This window comes from Drosophila ananassae, chromosome 2R (genome assembly GCF_017639315.1).
Source record: "Drosophila ananassae strain 14024-0371.13 chromosome 2R, ASM1763931v2, whole genome shotgun sequence".
Classification (NCBI taxonomy): Eukaryota; Metazoa; Arthropoda; class Insecta; order Diptera; family Drosophilidae; genus Drosophila; species Drosophila ananassae.
Window position 1 is genome coordinate 19,983,171 of NC_057928.1, and position 16,830 is coordinate 20,000,000.

At 44.1% G+C, this 16,830-nt stretch overlaps 8 protein-coding genes and 1 long non-coding RNA gene across 9 annotated transcripts in view; 2 read left to right on the top strand and 7 right to left on the bottom strand.

Annotated features, from left to right (window-relative positions):
* Positions 1–245: 245 nt before the first annotated feature.
* On the top strand, positions 246–2,213 carry LOC123257169. Its single transcript, XR_006507154.1, has 3 exons — positions 246–566; positions 626–1,417; positions 1,477–2,213. It is a non-coding gene; the product is annotated as an uncharacterized LOC123257169 (long non-coding RNA).
* Positions 2,214–2,330: 117 nt separating this feature from the next.
* LOC6492967 (microspherule protein 1) lies at positions 2,331–4,458 on the bottom strand. Its single transcript, XM_001956726.4, has 3 exons — positions 4,074–4,458; positions 3,263–4,001; positions 2,331–3,205 (listed from the first exon to the last, which is right to left on the bottom strand). Exons 1-3 carry the CDS (start codon positions 4,349–4,351, stop codon positions 2,471–2,473), a joined length of 1,752 nt encoding a protein of 583 aa, XP_001956762.1. The 5' UTR covers positions 4,352–4,458; the 3' UTR covers positions 2,331–2,470.
* Positions 4,459–4,556: 98 nt separating this feature from the next.
* Positions 4,557–5,612, bottom strand: LOC6492966. The gene has a single exon (XM_001956725.4). The coding sequence runs from the start codon at positions 5,544–5,546 to the stop codon at positions 4,620–4,622; it is 927 nt and encodes a 308-aa protein (XP_001956761.2). The 5' UTR covers positions 5,547–5,612; the 3' UTR covers positions 4,557–4,619.
* A 114-nt stretch (positions 5,613–5,726) lies between these two features.
* On the top strand, positions 5,727–8,504 carry LOC6507044 (BCL2/adenovirus E1B 19 kDa protein-interacting protein 2). The gene is made up of 4 exons (XM_001956724.4): positions 5,727–5,934; positions 6,015–7,229; positions 7,293–7,403; positions 7,464–8,504. Exons 1-4 carry the CDS (start codon positions 5,930–5,932, stop codon positions 7,582–7,584), a joined length of 1,452 nt encoding a protein of 483 aa, XP_001956760.1. The 5' UTR covers positions 5,727–5,929; the 3' UTR covers positions 7,585–8,504.
* A 20-nt stretch (positions 8,505–8,524) lies between these two features.
* LOC6492965 (gustatory receptor for sugar taste 64f) lies at positions 8,525–10,306 on the bottom strand. The gene is made up of 7 exons (XM_001956723.3): positions 10,200–10,306; positions 10,062–10,147; positions 9,544–9,996; positions 9,219–9,490; positions 9,008–9,162; positions 8,690–8,942; positions 8,525–8,632 (listed from the first exon to the last, which is right to left on the bottom strand). The coding sequence occupies exons 1-7, from the start codon at positions 10,295–10,297 to the stop codon at positions 8,540–8,542; spliced, it is 1,410 nt and encodes a 469-aa protein (XP_001956759.1). The 5' UTR covers positions 10,298–10,306; the 3' UTR covers positions 8,525–8,539.
* Positions 10,307–10,448: 142 nt separating this feature from the next.
* Positions 10,449–12,296, bottom strand: LOC6492964 (gustatory receptor for sugar taste 64e). The gene is made up of 9 exons (XM_001956722.4): positions 12,211–12,296; positions 12,084–12,154; positions 11,957–12,031; positions 11,517–11,903; positions 11,185–11,459; positions 10,972–11,126; positions 10,757–10,919; positions 10,614–10,703; positions 10,449–10,557 (listed from the first exon to the last, which is right to left on the bottom strand). Exons 1-9 carry the CDS (start codon positions 12,294–12,296, stop codon positions 10,474–10,476), a joined length of 1,386 nt encoding a protein of 461 aa, XP_001956758.1. The 3' UTR covers positions 10,449–10,473.
* A 190-nt stretch (positions 12,297–12,486) lies between these two features.
* Positions 12,487–13,970, bottom strand: LOC6492963 (gustatory receptor for sugar taste 64d). The gene is made up of 5 exons (XM_001956721.4): positions 13,913–13,970; positions 13,665–13,859; positions 12,975–13,611; positions 12,666–12,918; positions 12,487–12,614 (listed from the first exon to the last, which is right to left on the bottom strand). Exons 1-5 carry the CDS (start codon positions 13,968–13,970, stop codon positions 12,495–12,497), a joined length of 1,263 nt encoding a protein of 420 aa, XP_001956757.3. The 3' UTR covers positions 12,487–12,494.
* Positions 13,919–15,635, bottom strand: LOC6492962 (gustatory receptor for sugar taste 64c). Its single transcript, XM_001956720.3, has 5 exons — positions 15,578–15,635; positions 15,328–15,522; positions 14,630–15,266; positions 14,318–14,570; positions 13,919–14,258 (listed from the first exon to the last, which is right to left on the bottom strand). Exons 1-5 carry the CDS (start codon positions 15,633–15,635, stop codon positions 14,142–14,144), a joined length of 1,260 nt encoding a protein of 419 aa, XP_001956756.1. The 3' UTR covers positions 13,919–14,141.
* A 131-nt stretch (positions 15,636–15,766) lies between these two features.
* The window catches only part of LOC6492961 (gustatory receptor for sugar taste 64b), a 1,664-nt gene continuing 600 nt past the window's right edge, over positions 15,767–16,830 (bottom strand). Inside the window, exons 3-7 of the mRNA XM_001956719.4 lie at positions 16,709–16,830; positions 16,372–16,649; positions 16,147–16,312; positions 16,003–16,092; positions 15,767–15,944 (exon numbers count right to left, since the gene is read on the bottom strand). The exon at positions 16,709–16,830 is cut by the window's right edge and continues 39 nt beyond it. Coding sequence (XP_001956755.1) covers positions 15,849–15,944; positions 16,003–16,092; positions 16,147–16,312; positions 16,372–16,649; positions 16,709–16,830 — 752 coding nt within the window. The 3' untranslated portion in view covers positions 15,767–15,848. The remainder of the gene's footprint in view (positions 15,945–16,002; positions 16,093–16,146; positions 16,313–16,371; positions 16,650–16,708) is intronic.

Here is a 16,830-nt window from a genome sequence, read left to right on the forward strand (position 1 = left end):
AGCTAATTCAATAAACAAAACTACTACAACACAGTGCGATTCAATTACAAATGCAGCTCACAGCGTCTGGACTTTGACTTTGACGACCCACTGTGCGTATGAGCGACGCGGAACAAAACTTATGTGATTTTCTGTTCGAGGGGATTTGTTTCTTTGGTTTCGGTTTTGGATTATTTATGCGTTACATGCGAAACACAAAACTAAATTTGAATATTTCACATGACGCATACCGGTGACAAGCTTGTCAACAGAAAATGTCAATCCAAACAGAAGCTGTTTTAAGTTTTATGGTTTTAGGAAATTGGAAACTATTTTTAAATGAATTTTATCAGGCTTCAGACTCAATCTACTTGCTTTAAAAATTAATTATTCTTCACTAAACCGACTTTAAATTAATCAAAGTATATATAGTTTTCTTCAGTGCACTCTTTCCCCTACGAATCATAGACAATTGAAATGAAATTGATTGAAATGCGATTAGCAAAATGAATATCAAACTTCAGCAGCCGCAGTCACAGTCTAACGCTAAAATGTTTTGTTCAATTGAATAATCACACCTATGACAGGTAAGTGTAACGAATGCCGAACTAAGGGGGTAATGATTTTGGCATATATATCGATTCAGCAAAACCGATCAGTAGGCTATTTTTATGGCCCCGACTCCGGATTCAATTGTTTTTCGGCCATTTTCCTGCAAAGTCACGAAATCTTTGTGGCGCTTTGACAATTTTGTTTATTTACTTTATATAATGCAATGAGATAATCAAGGTGTTGTGTCAGGCGAAGAGTACCCATTTCGGATCAGGTGTCACCTATATAAAGCCTAGATCTCTATGATGATCTCAGCGATAAAACTGTGAAAGTTCTAGCTTTTAAATCAGAAGACCCCCACGCAATGCCAGCATTAAATGGAGTCAGTCATGGTGCTCCACTTTGGATTTTAAAATCCACAAAAAATTCAAATATGTAAGAATATTTTTGTTTTGTTATTTTGGAACAGCATGACCTACGCTAATAGGGAAGAGAAAGAACTAGCGAAAAATAAACTAATTTTAGCAGTTGCGACATCGCCAAAATATCAGAATATCGAGCCAGAACCAGAGCCCGAGTCACAGCCAGGGGCATCGATAGCAACAACAAAAGTTCGCTGAACTGCACAAAAGCTACAAAATATAATAATAAGACAAAGCCGGGCTTCATTAGCCCTGGCCATCATCATCTTGGCCAAAGAAAGCAGCTGCCGAAGATTCGAACGGACAAAAAATGCACACAAATCAACGTTAGAATTTGGAATTCCATTGGGAACAAAGCGGAGAAAGATGGGGAGAATCCGGAGATCGACCGATGGTCGGTGGTTGGGGTATGGTGGATCCATGGTGGATCGATGAATTCCTGGTATTGCCAGCCCATCGCCTAGGTAAATTGACTTTTTATAGACAGTGACAACAATTAATTATATTTTAATATGCTGCGCAGCTCTATCGCCCGACAACGACAGCTTATTAGTTTATAGTATCAACAATACAAATTAAAGAACCCCACCACCTCGAACCCGTGACCAACCTCGAACCCGAAGCGACCTCGAAGAAAGGCCGCCGCAGAAAGTCATCGAACTTTCTCCCTGTTCTTTCGCTGGCTAATTTCTATATTAGGTGTCACGGTGTTTGGCTGTCGGTGGCTCAATTAATTACCTCACCATCACCGATCATTTATAACTCTCGGGAGTCTGGGGAGTCAGCCCGAAATCTTCCTCTAATTTGTTACAATTTGTAAAGTGGGAATTCTAGCGGGGCTCCCAGGGCGCAAGGTCAAGCACACAATCACTAAACAAGTTGCTAACTAAATTGCCGTGACAAGTATAGTTGGGAGCTGAGAAACCCATGGAGAACCTGGAGGGAAAAGAATTATACAATCGCGTGAGTCTTCTCATAGCTGCAAATCTTTCAGTTGGCCAATTCTCCTTTGTAAGCGGCGGTGACATGCGAACAGAATGGTTATGGACAGATGGATGGTGAATTGTGTCTCTTGGCAGCCACTTTCCAGCATCTGAGCTGTAATTAATAGCAGCTTACGACTTAGCCGCAAATTAACCGCATGATGGGATCGTAGGTGTCGCCAGCCAGCTACCAGACGGTTTCTTGTGGGCAGAACAGACTGACCCCATCCGGGAGAGTTGCGAAACACTCCTACCACTTCCTACCACCTCGACCTAACAATGGTTAGATAAAAAGCTTCCGTTAGATGGAGGGCGTTGGTCTTGTCAAGTCGGGTGAGTGGGAGGTATGGTTTATCACCAACAGATCCAAGCTTTATTAAAAATGAGTCATTGATTCTTGGAGCTGTTAACACAGTTTTTAAACACCCACATTACGTTGTGTATTTTTTTTTTATTAAAAGTTTTTCCATCCTTCTGCTCGCTTATATTTAGAATACATGTCAGACCCGGACCCGGCTGGAGCTGGACAGTTAGTTAGTTAAGAGGATTCGATGTCTTGGCGCTCTCCTGACGGATGGCGTTGATCAGCTCGTAGTTGACAAGGAAGGTGAAGCGCAGGCCGGATATCTCCACGGTGCAGTTGTGGGCAAGGCGGGCCTTGTTACCCGAAAGCAGTGGAGTGCCGTCTATGAAGATGGCCCGCTTGCCCTCGTTCGCGATGAAGAAGTCTCCATTGCTGCGTAACTTGATGGTTCCCTGGCGACGCGAGATCTTTGCCGCCGGACCCTCCAGCGACAAATCCACATCCACCACACAGTCCTTGGCATCGCGGCCAAACGTAATCTCCTTGGAGCGCATCAGGTAGCGCACGTGACGGCCACACAAACACGCCAAGGTCTGATTATCAAACTCGGAGGCGGCGGTGGGTCCAAGGACAGAATCCACCAGGACACCCCAGCGGGATAGTTCGTTCTCCAGCAAGCGTATATCACGCTTGTTGCGTCGATCCGCTAGAGCTCGCTCCAACTCCAAAGCCTCGTCACGTGGCTCGTTGAGATCATGCTCGAAGATCTGATCCTCGGCATCTGAGAAGCTCAACGGCTGCTGATCGGTGCCGTAGAGCGGCTTGGCAGTCTGATCTGGCAGCAAGCTGTACTGTTTCAGCAGCAGCCAATGGTTGTGCAGAGACTTGGCGGTTCGAGCGCAGTAAAAGACAGAGGCGTTCTTTTCAAGAAGTTCCTGGAACTGCTCCAACTTAGGTTGCTCCGTCTGCAAAGGAAATCATTTTCATTATATTCAAGTTAACACTTTTGTATGAAAACCTACGCTCTTAATGGTTCCCAGAAGGTCCTCCTCCTGAACACTGTACAAAGCCTTTCGCTGCACAGACTCCACCAGTTCTGGATGCAGATTGCGCATGGCCGATACTGCAATCCTGGAGACAGCCGGCTCATACAGCAGAGCATACCAGCGCTGCTGCAGTTCCTGAATTGTAAACTTGCAGGAGAACTTCACTCCGCGATGGATGATTCTCAAGTCGTTGGTCTGCTGTATTCCAATTATAAGGGCTAAGTCGTCTATTGGCTTCCAGCGTCCCAGATCCTTGGTGGCCATTTGCCCCAAAGGACGACCATTTCGCCTTTGGGATTTCTTGCTAGCCGGACGCACAGGACGGGAGCGCCTTTCACTAGCCGCCGGACGTTCCATAGCCGGAGCTTTCGGATGGACTACTGAGGGTGCAGTTGCTGGGGCAACTGGCAAGGGTGTTGGAGGTGGTGCCGGTGTTGTCGGCGTCACCAGCGGCAATGTGGAAACAGTACTTGGAGTACCCGGCAACAGGGAGTCTACGGAGCCAGGCGTTTGTGGCGTCTCCGGCGCGGTTGTTGGTATGGACAAGGGTGCTAGCGTGGTATGTGGCACACCTATTAAAGCCGGATAGTTTTGAGATGTAGTTCTTGGTCGGCTATTCCGATTGGCATCCGCTCCACTCCGATTTGTAGGCACGACAATATTGTACTCGACTATTTCGTCATCAAAACGTTTCCTTTTAATTGTCCGCGACGAACTGTTTGACAGAAGGGATAGCAGAAAAGTCAATGACTACTAGATTCTTTTTTGACATGTGTCAGAGGATTACCTTCTTCTTTTTTGATCGTTTTGCAACTCAATTGGCAGATTTCGCAGAATAGGAGTTGGAATTACAGCCGCACTGCTTGCTGCAATTGTGTTTGTTGCTGCTGGTCCCACTGTAGGTGTTGCTATTGTTGTTGCTGTCGAGGGGGGGACTGCAATAGGTGTTGTCACGCCTACTGTGGTTTTGTTTAATGTGCTGGTGGTGGCGACCGAAACAGAGGGGCTGGGGGCATTTACTGTTACTGGAATGCTAGCACTAACTGCAATTTGTGGGGATTCCATGGCTGTGGCCTGTGTTTACGGTTAAAAATTAATTCTTTTCGCGACGCACAACTCAACAGTGTGACCGCAGCAACGTGAAAAAATGAATCTGGTACATGCGTGTACTAAAATACCGTTTTCGAAGTTAGATTTTTAGGGTTGCCATATTATGCACGAAAATTCGAGTTCGAATTTAGTCCAGTATAAATTTAATTACCGTTTCAACAATGATTTTAAAAATTATATTTCTTCTACTCTTAAAACTACATAAAAATTAAGTTCTTAGAAGTTATTCCTTGGCGCTCTTTTCGGTGTCGGGATTTGGTTCGGTTTTTGGCAAGTTGGATTTCTCCCGAGCATAACTGGCCCAGGCTTCTTTACTTTTTCGCATCTTGATGTATATTTTGTCCATTATCAGGTGGTGATTTAGATTCAGGACGTCTTGGCGCATTTTTGGCCAAGTTTTAGGTACAACACTTGATTCCGTTGCGGCACTGCATCTTTCTGTATTGTTTTCTTTCAGGTCCTCGGTGTTTTCAGCCTCCAGTTTCTCATCTCGACCGAGTTTGGAAAGCAAATCCTGCACCTGATGGAGGTGGATGCCAGTCTTGTCCCGATGAAACCTGATACGAGGAACTTCACCCATCAGTCGGAGCTGGGAGAGCTCATGCTGCAGTTGGCCACTGCACCGGAAGAGTTCCTGCTCCAGAGCCTGGTTGGCTACTTCGTCTCCCTGTCCCATCCAGTAGACGTTCACCTGCGAGAAGTCTCTGGTGATGTTCACATACGACACTTGCATTCCGCGGCCCACAATCGATTCGGAGATCTCGGAGGTGGCCAGGAAATCTGTTATGTTGGTCATGAAGAGCTTGTTGAGCACGGATATGCGGCGGTTGTTGCTCTTCGAAGCATGTGGACGGGATAAAGAAACACCCGTCGTGGGCTGCGAATCCGAGCGGCTGAATTTTTCATCTTGTGCCGGATACCAGCGTTTTTTACTGCCTTTAACTCGATTCCCCAGCAGCGTCCTGAAGATTTTTCCTTGCTGTCTTAAGCCATCGCCAGTCTTGCTGGTACTTTTGTTTCTTAAACAAAGGCAGCGACAAAAAACGCTGACATCGGTGCTTAAATTAAAAACACGAGCTCCAAACATTATATAAAAACAAACAATGCAGTGTTGCCGCTTCAGCTTTTCTATGGATTCCAGCTGAGACATCTTTCGAAAGCCGCTAAAATTTTATAAATATTTTAACTTAAACTTATTAAAAACCTTTTTTGTCATTTAAACATTATTTTGAATTCATTTTTATTAATAAATTAATGTTTTTCTGCAATAAACCAAGGGTACTAAAAAAATTGAATGACTAGGTTTTGGTATATTTTCGTAAGACTGCTGGTATATTTCAAACTTGTTGCTACGGTCACACCTGATTGCAAGTGTGTAAATTTTTGAGCCAATTTTGTTTACAATAAAGTTAGCGAATCTGGGCCAAGTTACGGGTTCCTTCAACAACACCAATGCCCGGAGCCGACTCCCAAGTGCCTAGATGAGCGGGCAACCCAATTTTCTCACAACATTTACAGATAAACCGAAGAAAAATGAGGTAAGCTGACACAGAATACACAATAATAACTGGAACAAAAACAAAACAGTGGACGGTGCTTATGACTAATCGATTTGCAGTTTGCACTACGCGGAATCGGAGCCCTCGCAGTCGGACAGTCAGAGCAAGATGGACATCTCGGAGACGCCGACAGACTCCACGGGTATTTCACCATTGGCGGATGATGGAGTGACCTCAGCCCCAGAGAAAAACATCCTGGAAATGGAGAATGAAAGAGAAAACGAAAAGGAGAATGCAGAGCTGGAGCTGGACCTCAAGTCGAACGCTACCCTGGACAATAGAATAGTACGTCCAGAGCTGTTGCCCATTGAGTGCTTGCCACAACGACAAACCATCGAGCGCACTCTGGCCAATAGCCATCCGCTGATGTCGCCCACTAACACTGATTCCGACTCTGAGCCCTTCCTAACCAGGAAACCGGAAAAACAGCAACAGCGCAGCAACTTCCCAGATGTGGTCCCGGCCACGGAAACGGTGCAGGCTAAGAACTCCCTTAACCAGTCGCGGAGTAAACCGCAGGACGCCAAGGTCAGTCTTTTGCGGGCTAACAGTCCGGATATTCTGAGCAGCGAATCGGACGCGGATGTCTCGCAATATCTGGCCGCCGTAGAGTCCAACTTCCAGTCTGTTTCGCTCATGCCGAACGGAAATGGTAAGAAGTCTAAGAGGACCACTACTCTTCCCGGTGGAGAGGACATATCTAGCCTGGACTCCATCTCAAATCACAGCTTCGATGATGACGAGGACATTGAACACAATCTGGCGTCTTTAAGCCCCTCGAGCTCCCTGATAGATGGTCTCGATGGGGAGGATGATGACGACGACTGTGAGGGACCGGAGCTCCTGCCCGACAATGATGATGACTTGGAGCTGGAGTTCGGCCTGGCCACTACGCCCACGCCACATGCTCCAGCCAACGGGGCCAGCTTACCGCAATATACAGCCGCCGAAGAGCGGCGCGACTCAAGAAATTGGCAAAAGATTACCTTACCGGATGGCCGTACCCGGGAAATAGATATGAGGGTGATTGAGCCCTACAAGCGGGTGCTATCTCATGGTGGCTATCTCAAGTCTGGTGGCCAGAACGCCATTGTGATCTTCTCGGCCTGTCACCTGCCGGATCGATCTAGAGCTGACTATAGCTACGTGATGGAGAATCTGTTTCTGTATGTCGTGAAAACGCTGGAACAGCTGGTCACGGACGACTATGTGTTGATCTATCTGCATGGAGGTTCAAACAGGCGCAATGTGCCCCCATTCCCTTGGCTCAAACGGTAAGTAATGTTATCATACCTGTTTTTATGTCTTATTTATGTGGCCTTTTAAATCCTACACAGCTGCTACCAACTGCTAGACCGTCGTTTGCGCAAGAGCCTGAAACATATGTATTTGGTGCATCCCACTTTCTGGATCAAGTCGCTGGTCTGGATGGCCCGACCATTTGTGAGGTAAGTATTGATTCAATCACATCATTTTCTTAATAATTCAACACTGAAATGCGTTTGCAGCACAAAATTCTGGCGCAAGCTGGTCTACGTAAAGTCCCTGGAGGAACTTGGCATGCATGTGGTGGTGGAGAAGGCGGCCATTCCGGAGAAGGTGAAGCAATACGATGCCAAGCGGCACTGAAACCCTGCGACGTCCCAGACTTGTTTCAAACGAAAAGCATTCATGCCACACACCCGCTACTCGTCCTCCCGCATACTCCCATTTCTTCACTAAAGACTAAGGCTAATCCTCAAATCGATTGTTTGTGCTCTCTCCTCGCTATGCTTTAATTTAAGATCTCAATCTTTGTGATACTTTATGTTGGCCTTCTCAGTCGAGTCGAGTAATCCCCTATCCTTTAGCATTTTTACCCCGTGTGGAGCGTGAAGGCGTTCATCTGAACATCGAACAAGTTTTTATAGCTCTTTATTGGCAGCAGTAGAATCGTATTAGTAGACACCCCCTCACATATATTTATATACATATTAAATACCATGTAGTATACATGTAGCTTCCGCTTCATATACATACATTTTGTAATGGAACCGACATACATATGCAACATGAAACCACCAAACTTCCGAACATGTTACCTTTTCATTGTAGTATCGATGTTGGTCTGGAGGAGAAGCCCCCCCACTAAACTGAATTTAAACATAAGTAATTGAAAATCTTTAGCTGAATTTTGCATCCAATATCGCAAATTGTATATTCGAAGCGTTCTTTGCACGAAACTTACACTGACACTGACCGACCCCATGCCAGTTGCAAGTAGGTGCCACATCCACATCCGCATTGTCAGCCCTTGTCATATCCACACCATCAGAGTTAGCCGATTAGCGTGTAAGTAAACTAGCGACCATTCTCGATAAAAACATTTGATATTTGTGGAATCTACACAAAAACACAACTGTAGAATCTCTTAAGTGGATAATGTTACGTACAATTAGGCAATGTAACCGATTGATATTACGAGCGACATTTTGTTGGTTTCCTTTTACCGCTTTAAACAAACGATAATAATAAAGTGCAAGATGATTTTTTATTTATTATGCAATAAACAGTATAATGTTTTATTTTTGGATAATGAGAATAACTAGGAGTAGTAGCTCTGATCGCAGTCCCACAGGTCGTTGTCCTCGTGGAATTGGATGAGCACCAGCTCATATGTTACAATAGTACCAGCAACCTGTTATGATATATTTTTAAGATAGTCCTAAAATTACATTTTGAGATTAAAACTCACACTCAAGACCAACTTCCTTGTGAGATGGAAAAACTTCAAGCCCGTCAGAGCCACCTCATCGCTTATAACTTCCTCGGTAAATCGCTTTACTTCCGGACACCAGGACTCCTTGGGCACACATCTTAAATACCGTAATGTTAGCCTGGATTCATCGTGGACACTGGCGGAGTACAGGGATACCGCCAAAGTACGGCCAATGAGGAAAATGAGAGAAAAGTAGAAGTACACGGCATGGGCCACCGAAGGCATGGTGCTGTAAGTAAAGTTACAAAATCCTTTATAATAATTATGTGTAGCATGTATTTATGGGATACCCACTTTAAACTTCTCAGTAGCTGAACGCATATGAAGTACAAGTTGTTGGAAAAGGATACCATTGTTATCAGGGATATAGCGTTATCCATACGTTCGCAAAGAATGCAAATATTTCTGTACTGAATGCGTCTTTCCGACCAGTAGCTAGGTGCCATGTTCTACAAAAATTTTTCTTTTTTTGAAACAGATATTAAAAAGATTTTTAGAGCCTCACCATTCCCTTAAAATTCCGTAAGTCATCGTTGAGCTGCCGGAATTTGGAGGCCAATCCAATGCTGACAATCATCACGAACATGTCCATGTAGTTCCATATGAAGGTGGCATAGACGTTCTGAAACTTGCCCCAAATGGCCAACGGAGTGGAGTAGCTGGTCACAAAGAAGATTTCGTCGTTGGTGCGGATAAAATAGTTCTGGATAGGATCGGCGGTGCGATTGCAATATGAGGCATAGTTAATAGCCGATACCATGCTCAGAATATGCTCAGCTAGGAGTTAAGGACTTGATTAAATAAAGTAGCTATATGTTTGGATTACTCACCCAGGGAGAGCATCATCCCCACCAGCATCACCATTGATATGGTGTGGCCCATCTTCACCCTGCCTGCCTGGGACTTGTATTGCGGCAAGTCCTGCTCCACCGAGTGCCAGTACATCATCAGTTGGGGCCAATGCCTGGCCAGATTCAATGAGACAAGTAAAACAAGTAGAACTGAACTCCTGAAGATCAGGGGCTTGATGCTATTGAAGCTAATCGGATTGTTCAAAACCTTAAACAACGACAGGGAAAAGTTAACCAAACTGGAGGCTATGAAAGCCACACAGAAACAAGTGCGAATGTTGCGCCAGGAGAAGCTCAGCTTGGAGGGATGCTTTCCGGTAACTCCCTTAACTGGCATCATGGCAAAGAACTCGGCGATGAGGAGGACTCTGCCCACAGCCTGATGGAAGCTGCCATCACTGAGAAACACTTCCTTGTTACTGCGGGAGGGTTCTATTTAAATTGTTAGGGATATTAGTGATCAAGGAGATCCTTGGATGCAAGGAGGCTCTACTCACTGGTCGGCTGATTGCGCACTACATACTCCATTTCGATTTGGGTCTTGTAGGCATCACAACTATCCTGGAAGGCTTTTTTCCGGGCACTAAATAGTTTTCTCTTTATTTAAAAAACTAATTACAGACCGACTAGCTAACCTCTCGTGTATCAAATCCAATTTACGCATCAGCGGCGACCTGGACATCTTCTTTTTGAGGCGACAGAGCCTGCGTTCCAGCTTGGGCAGGAACTTCATCCCGCCAGCTCAGGACCTCACTGCGCAGACCACACGAATTCAACTGCCCTGCCGCTGGCCACGGTTGTCCATTAAAAACACCTGTTGTTTTGCACTTATCTATAATTAAGGACTAACAACAATGAAAGTACATATTTTGTGGGTTTAACCCTTTGTCCTTTCCCTCCCGAATAAGTTCAGCCCTCGTTGCAGCCGAGAACCTTTTCGTCGTGATTAAACTGCAGCAGAATAAGCTCGTATGTCACTATTGTGCCAGCCACCTGGGGATATAGTATAGTTTTATTATTCGACACTTTCATTGTCACCGATTTCAAACCGAAATAACAACACCGCGTGTCAGTCGAAAGAACTTCATGCCCGTCAAAGCCACATTGTCCATGTGCACCTCCTCCGAGAAGCGTTTGAGCTGAAAAATAAAGTGATTCTACATATTTTGGATGAAAAGGAACGAACACCCACCTCATCGCACCAATACTCCCTGGGAACTAGACGAAAAATCGACAATGGTCGCTTGGATTCATCATTGATGCTGGAGCTATAAAGCGAAAGGATGAGGGTTCTGCCCAGGAGATAGGCCAGGGAAAACCAAAAGTAAAGGGTATGAGATATGGAGGGCTTAGTCCTGAAAATATACACATAAAGTATTATGAAAAGGTATTAGTTTCTTAACTTACTGCATGCTCTTGAGGATTTTTCCACAAATAAAGTAAAGATTGTTGCTGAAACAGAGAAGAGTTATGCCGGAAATGGCATCGTCCACCAGTTCACAGAGTTTGCAAAGACTCCGGAAGTTGATGCGGCACTGCATCCAATAGTTTGCTGTTGTGGGCTGAAAAATAATTATTTAAATAATTAATTTAACTTAAGGACAACTCTCGGAAACTTACCATTTTAGCCTCTCTTAACATGTAATCATTTAGAAGCCGGAACCTTGAAGCCAAAGCCACACTCACTGCCATCACAAAAATATCATTAAAATTCCAGGCAAAGGTGCTCAGCACGTTGACCACCTTTCCAATGATGCCCAGAAATCGGGTGTAATCCACAAAGTAAAATACCGCCGAGAGGTTCAAATACAGGAAACTATCAATGGGCCGTTCCGGCCACTTGGGACAGGAACTGACATAGTAATCCAAGGACATCATGCTAAGCATGTGCTCCACTGTAAAATAAAGTGAACTCTATGAAAGGAAACAATATTAAATAAAGAATAGTTTACCCAGCGAGCAAGTGGTGGCCACAATGGTGATTACTTTAATATGCTGGGCCAGAGACTTCCGATCCTTGGATAGCTTCAGAGGTGGTAGCTTTGCCTCCACCAATTGCCACTCCTGAGCCAAAGCCGGCCACTTTCTGGCCAGTTGCAAAAAGGATAATGAGATGAGGAATATGGAAAAGTAAAATACCAGTGTCTCCACCGAATCAAAGCTAAAGGACTCATTTGCGACAAAGGCCACATTGTAGCCAGAGGATATTCCAAAGCAAAGGATTGTAACTAGAGCGTAGTAAGTGCGGATGCTGCTCCAGGCGAACGACAGATCCTCGGCGAACTTGGAGCTTACTCCTCGAACAGGCATCAGAGCAAAGATCTGAGCTATAATTAAAACTAAGAAAATAAATTATAAAATTAAAGTTATCGTAGAAAAATACAAAGATTACCTGGCTTGATGGCCTCTTGAAAAGTACCACTGTATTTATAGTCTTCCTTTTTAAGACGACGTATAAAGGATTTAACTAAAAGGTACAATTTTAAAAAACTAAATTCAGAAAAAGTTAAAAAACTTACTAATTGAGAATGCTAAACTTCTTTTTAGTGGCTTCGAGGGATCTTTGTACTTGAGAATACCCAACGTGACACTAGTAATTTATTAAATAACATTACTGTTTATATTAAGAAAGGATAAACTACCCACTCGCTGGCCACGCGAGATCTTCGCCAGAACTTAATCCTGGCGACACACCTGCGCCGCTTGGCTTGATTTCCTGTGGTCCTGGCCATGTCCAGTGCTCGACTGACAGCCCCCGCTCTGTGACAAATGGTTAAGCCCACAAATTGCTACTGGTTACGACTAATTGATGGCCTCCGTGCCAATTGTGCGCTTATCTGTTCCTAATCTTGTGCAAATACGAATGGCAGACAGCCCTCGGTGAACTTATCAAGAATAAAATAGTTGAAAATAAAGCCACTGAGGAGTACTTAGGAGTAGAATATGCTCATGGAGGAGCCGGCACCGCCACTGCAGATGCTTTTCTGCGTCACAGCTCCCTTCATTTCGTGGAACAGGACCAGTTCATAGCTCAGCATCACAGCGGCCATCTGCAGGAGTAGAGGACAACATATATACTTCAATTTGATTTCTGGACTCACAGCAAAAATAAGTCTTCGGGTTAGATAGAAAAATCCTTTTCCACTCAAAGCAAACTGTTCATTTCGCAGCATCTCAGTCATACGTCCCAGATCATCGCAAAAAAATCGGGAGGGAACTTCGTAAAGGGTATTCAGAATATCCTTGGCCTCCTGGGGAATGGATGAGGCGGCGAATATCATGTTCCCCAAACGGGTGATCACATACAGCAAAGAAAACCAAAAGTAGACTTCATCCATGGGAGCTCCTTTGATTCTAGAAATGCATAAATTGTAGAATAAGAAAGTTAACGAAGTAACCAGCAATCCTACTGAAAACTCCGGTAAACCTGGACACAAATAAAATACATATTTTGTGAGCAAGAAACCAAAACCAATCCAGATAGCTTCTTGTCATAGAGCTTCAGGAGATCATGGAGATCCAGCAAATCGGAACGTATTTCCTGCCAATACTCCTTGCTCATCGTTAAGTTCAAATTCTGACGAATCCGCCAGTGCAACTGCTGGAAACGCATTCTTAAACTGCGACAGAGAATAGCCAAAAATATATCCCCGAAATTCCACACAAAGGTCATGGATAGAGTGCTCCACTCGATGAAGAGTAGCAGCCAGGGGTTGTAGGGAATTACAGAAAATATCTCTTGACGTTCGCGTATAAAATAGTTCTGCAAAAAACCAATCTGCAGATTACACTCCTTGATCTGTTGATAGTTGCTCCAAGCGGCGCTGCCCACATAGGTGAGATGTTCACAGACGGCGGCCAGGACAAGGATGAAGCTCCAGCGCCTTATAATCTGACTAAATTTGAGTCCTTGGGGAGATCCATAGCAGGGTTTCAAAAAGATCCTTTCGCATAGCGAGGTTTCCCGGATTATGGTTGGCCATTCAGGGGCTAGGCCTATAAGGGCACAAAACCAGAATGTACAGATCACACTAAAGCTGAGAGAACCTTAAAAGGAATCCAATTAAATAAATATTAAATAATTCTGACAAATAGCTTACCAATTGTATATATTTTAAGGCCATTATTAAACACTAGCTTGGCAGACAACAAGAAATCCATTATTACAAAGATACAAACTCCAATAAAAAGTAGAACGTATGGAGATAACCAGCGAAAGCGAACTTTCTCCCACGGATCAGTCGGCCAAACTCCGGAAAGAGGCAGTATTCCAAACAGCCTGGCTATAACCAGAACTTAAGAAAAGACAATAGATGCTGAGTCCCAGTATCCAATTAGCCAGACTCACCATAGCCAATGGCGTGGTGCAGGGTATTTTCCTGATGATTTAATAAGGACTGCTCCATTTGAAGTTCATGAACAAATTGCCGGCGAAAATGGTTGTGATTATTGAGAAACTTTTTGCAAAACGATTCAGACACGCATTGTATTGGATAGATAACATCTGACAGGCACGATAAATTGAGTGACATTTTGCAAATACAGAACGTGCAGATAGGAAAATGTTTAATATTTAATTAGGAAAATATGCTCTTGGAGGAGCCCAAGCCGCCCTCGCAGAAACTCTTCTGTACTTCAGATCCCGCCATTTGGTTGATCAAAACCAGTTCATAGACCATCAAGGTGGCTGCCATCTGAAATAACATTAAAATATAATAATTTATGAGATAAGAATTTAATTTTTAAAACTTACCGCAAATATTAAACGTCTAGTTAGCAGAAAATATCCTTTGCCACTTAAAGCAAAATGATCTGACACAAAGATCTCGTTCAAACGGTTTAGTTCCACGCCCCAAAACTCGGTGGGTATTTCGTAGAGGGTATAGGATATTTCTCTGGCCTCTTGAGGAATCGATGAGGCCGCAAACATCATGTTCAAGATTCGAAAAATGACATATGATAGGCAAAACCAAAAGTACAACTCATCTGCATAGTTTCCCTTGGATCTGAAAGAAATATTATTTAAAAATATTGAATATTTAACAAATTAATCCCCAAAACTTACTGAAAACTGTGATAGATCTGCACACACACGAAATACATGTTGTGGGCACATGATAGCAGAATCAACCCGGACAATTCCTTGTCGTATAGGGCATGAAGATCGCTAAGATCCAGGAGATCACTCCGCACTCTTTCCCAGAACTCGTTGGGCATTTTCTGTCTCATATTTTGTCGAATCCGCCAGTGTAGCTGCTTAAATCGCATCTGCATGCCACGACAGACCAGGATCAGGAATATGTCCACAAAGTTCCACACAAAGGTCATTGACAGAGTGGTCCACTCGATGAAGGGTATCCACCAGCCGGTAAAAGTGAGCACTAGGAAGAGCTGTTGTCTTTCGCGCTGGAAATAGTTATGCCAAAACTCAACATCCAGGTTGCACTCCACAATCACCAGGTGGTTGTTGTACAGGGCACTTCCCACATAGGTGGAGTGTTCGCAAAGGGCAGCCACCAAGAGGATAATGCCCCAAAGACGCAATCGTCTTGAGAAGTGGCGACCATATCGACAATCGTAGGCGGGCTCCAAGAAGATTTGCTCACACTCTGCTGTCCGGCGGATGATATATGCCCAGCGTCGGGAAAGATGTAGGAAGACTCCGAAACCAAAGATGCAGATCACACTGAAGCTGAGGGAACCTGTAACACCAAATAATCACCTGTATCCTTTGTCATAATCTTCCTTTGATCCAAGACCCACCTATGGTATAGAATTTCAGACCATGATCGCTCACCACTTTGAAGGACAAAGCAAAATCCACAATCGAAAAGGTAAATAAAACGATAGCTGCCAGGAATGCTGGGGAAATCCATCGAAAGTGAACTTTATCCGGTCGAGAACTGGGCCAAATACCCGAAACTGGCAGCACGCCAAAAAACTGAGCTATGACCAGAACTGGAAAACTTTTAAAATTAAATTGTCACTGTCCCAAGACAAAGCTAGAACTCACAGGGTCCAATGCCATGATGCAGCGTATTCCGGGTACTATTCTGACCCGAGTGCTTCATGGCTTCAGTGTCGGGTAGCAAATGGAAACTTTAAAGACTAGGACACGCCACTTCTGGCGATAAACTAGGAGCGTATGCCATTCGTTTAACCTTGTATTTGCAGATTAGTATCTCGAATGTGAAAATTTGGTGCTCTATCAAGTGCGGGGGCGTGACACTTATGACTAAATGTGCTCTGGCATTATGGTGCATTTAGGTGCTTAACTCCGGGATCTAAAAGTCCCTGCAGTATTGAGTCTTTTGCCGTATGGAGCCTTGGTTGATGACGTCCGATATCATGAGCTCGTAGGTGATGATTGTGGTGCCCATCTGAAAGAATTCAAGAGTATAAGTAATGTATTTCAAACAGAATCCATGGAAAACTTACAGCCAGGACAAGTGAGCGGGTAAGATAGAAGAAACCACTACCGGAAAGAGCCGTCATGTCATTGCCCAACTGCTCACTAAAGCGCTGAACCTAAGGATATAAAAGGACAATAAGCTACAGCTAGGGTGTATAACAGAGACTCACTTCTATGGACCAAGCTTTGGTGGGTACATCCCTTAGAGCTGTCACTATTTTTCGCTCAAAGTCGTTAATAGAGGAGGCCACAAAAATGGTTAGAGAGGTGCGAACAATGGCAAAAACCAGGGAGTACCAGAAGGCCACCATTACAATAAAGTCAACGCCAATGTTTCTGAAGAATTTAAAAACTAAGATTAACAAATTAATAAAGATTTTATTAAAAGAAGTTACTTGAAGCTGTTGAATAACTGAAAGCAAATAAAAGACATGTTATTGCCAAAGGCCAGAAGAACTAGAGGAGCTATGGCAGCATCCAGGAGACGCACCAGGCGCTTCAATGCCAGGTAGTGTTCCCGAACCTCTGTCCAAAACACCGCTGGCATTACTTTCCGATGAACTGCTGCAATTCGTCTATAAAGTTGATGAAATCTGGCAGCCAGACCAATTCCAATGCACATTATGAAACAGTCGGTGAAAGAGCGGGGATAGGCAATAGTTTCGTTTATCCACTGAGTAAATTATGGACGCATTTAAATAATTTATAAACTAATAGAGAAGCACAACTTACTTCAAAAAGTGGCAGAAGCCAGATGTGATATGGTATAATCATATAAAAATGTGGGCGCTCCCATTTGTAGACGCTTTCCAAATAGGTAACATTGATCTTGCACTGAGTCCGTTCCATATTGC

Excerpts from the sequence above, each read along its gene's own strand:
- LOC6492967 (XM_001956726.4), bottom strand. The coding sequence starts at position 4,351 with ATGGAATCCCCACAAATTGCAGTTAGTGCTAGCATTCCAGTAACAGTA. Across the intron at positions 4,002-4,073 it reads AACGATCAAAAAAGAAGAAG|TTCGTCGCGGACAATTAAAA; the intron begins GTAATCCTCTGA and ends TCTGTCAAACAG. Across the intron at positions 3,206-3,262 it reads TTCTGGGAACCATTAAGAGC|ACGGAGCAACCTAAGTTGGA; the intron begins GTAGGTTTTCAT and ends TTTCCTTTGCAG.
- LOC6492966 (XM_001956725.4), bottom strand. The coding sequence starts at position 5,546 with ATGTCTCAGCTGGAATCCATAGAAAAGCTGAAGCGGCAACACTGCATT.
- LOC6507044 (XM_001956724.4), top strand. Across the intron at positions 7,230-7,292 it reads CCATTCCCTTGGCTCAAACG|CTGCTACCAACTGCTAGACC; the intron begins GTAAGTAATGTT and ends AATCCTACACAG. Across the intron at positions 7,404-7,463 it reads ATGGCCCGACCATTTGTGAG|CACAAAATTCTGGCGCAAGC; the intron begins GTAAGTATTGAT and ends ATGCGTTTGCAG.
- LOC6492965 (XM_001956723.3), bottom strand. The coding sequence starts at position 10,297 with ATGAAGTTCCTGCCCAAGCTGGAACGCAGGCTCTGTCGCCTCAAAAAG. Across the intron at positions 10,148-10,199 it reads TTGGATTTGATACACGAGAG|TGCCCGGAAAAAAGCCTTCC; the intron begins GTTAGCTAGTCG and ends AAAACTATTTAG. Across the intron at positions 9,997-10,061 it reads AGTGCGCAATCAGCCGACCA|AACCCTCCCGCAGTAACAAG; the intron begins GTGAGTAGAGCC and ends CAATTTAAATAG.
- LOC6492964 (XM_001956722.4), bottom strand. The coding sequence starts at position 12,296 with ATGGCCAGGACCACAGGAAATCAAGCCAAGCGGCGCAGGTGTGTCGCC. Across the intron at positions 11,460-11,516 it reads GGCCACCACTTGCTCGCTGG|TGGAGCACATGCTTAGCATG; the intron begins GTAAACTATTCT and ends TTTATTTTACAG. Across the intron at positions 10,558-10,613 it reads CACGCGGTGTTGTTATTTCG|GTGGCTGGCACAATAGTGAC; the intron begins GTTTGAAATCGG and ends CTATATCCCCAG.
- LOC6492963 (XM_001956721.4), bottom strand. The coding sequence starts at position 13,970 with ATGGAGCAGTCCTTATTAAATCATCAGGAAAATACCCTGCACCACGCC. Across the intron at positions 12,919-12,974 it reads CAGGTTTACCGGAGTTTTCA|AATCAAAGGAGCTCCCATGG; the intron begins GTAGGATTGCTG and ends ATGCATTTCTAG. Across the intron at positions 12,615-12,665 it reads CCCGAAGACTTATTTTTGCT|ATGGCCGCTGTGATGCTGAG; the intron begins GTGAGTCCAGAA and ends CTACTCCTGCAG.
- LOC6492962 (XM_001956720.3), bottom strand. The coding sequence starts at position 15,635 with ATGAAGCACTCGGGTCAGAATAGTACCCGGAATACGCTGCATCATGGC. Across the intron at positions 15,523-15,577 it reads GCATCATGGCATTGGACCCT|TTCTGGTCATAGCTCAGTTT; the intron begins GTGAGTTCTAGC and ends AAAGTTTTCCAG. Across the intron at positions 14,571-14,629 it reads CAGATCTATCACAGTTTTCA|ATCCAAGGGAAACTATGCAG; the intron begins GTAAGTTTTGGG and ends TATTTCTTTCAG.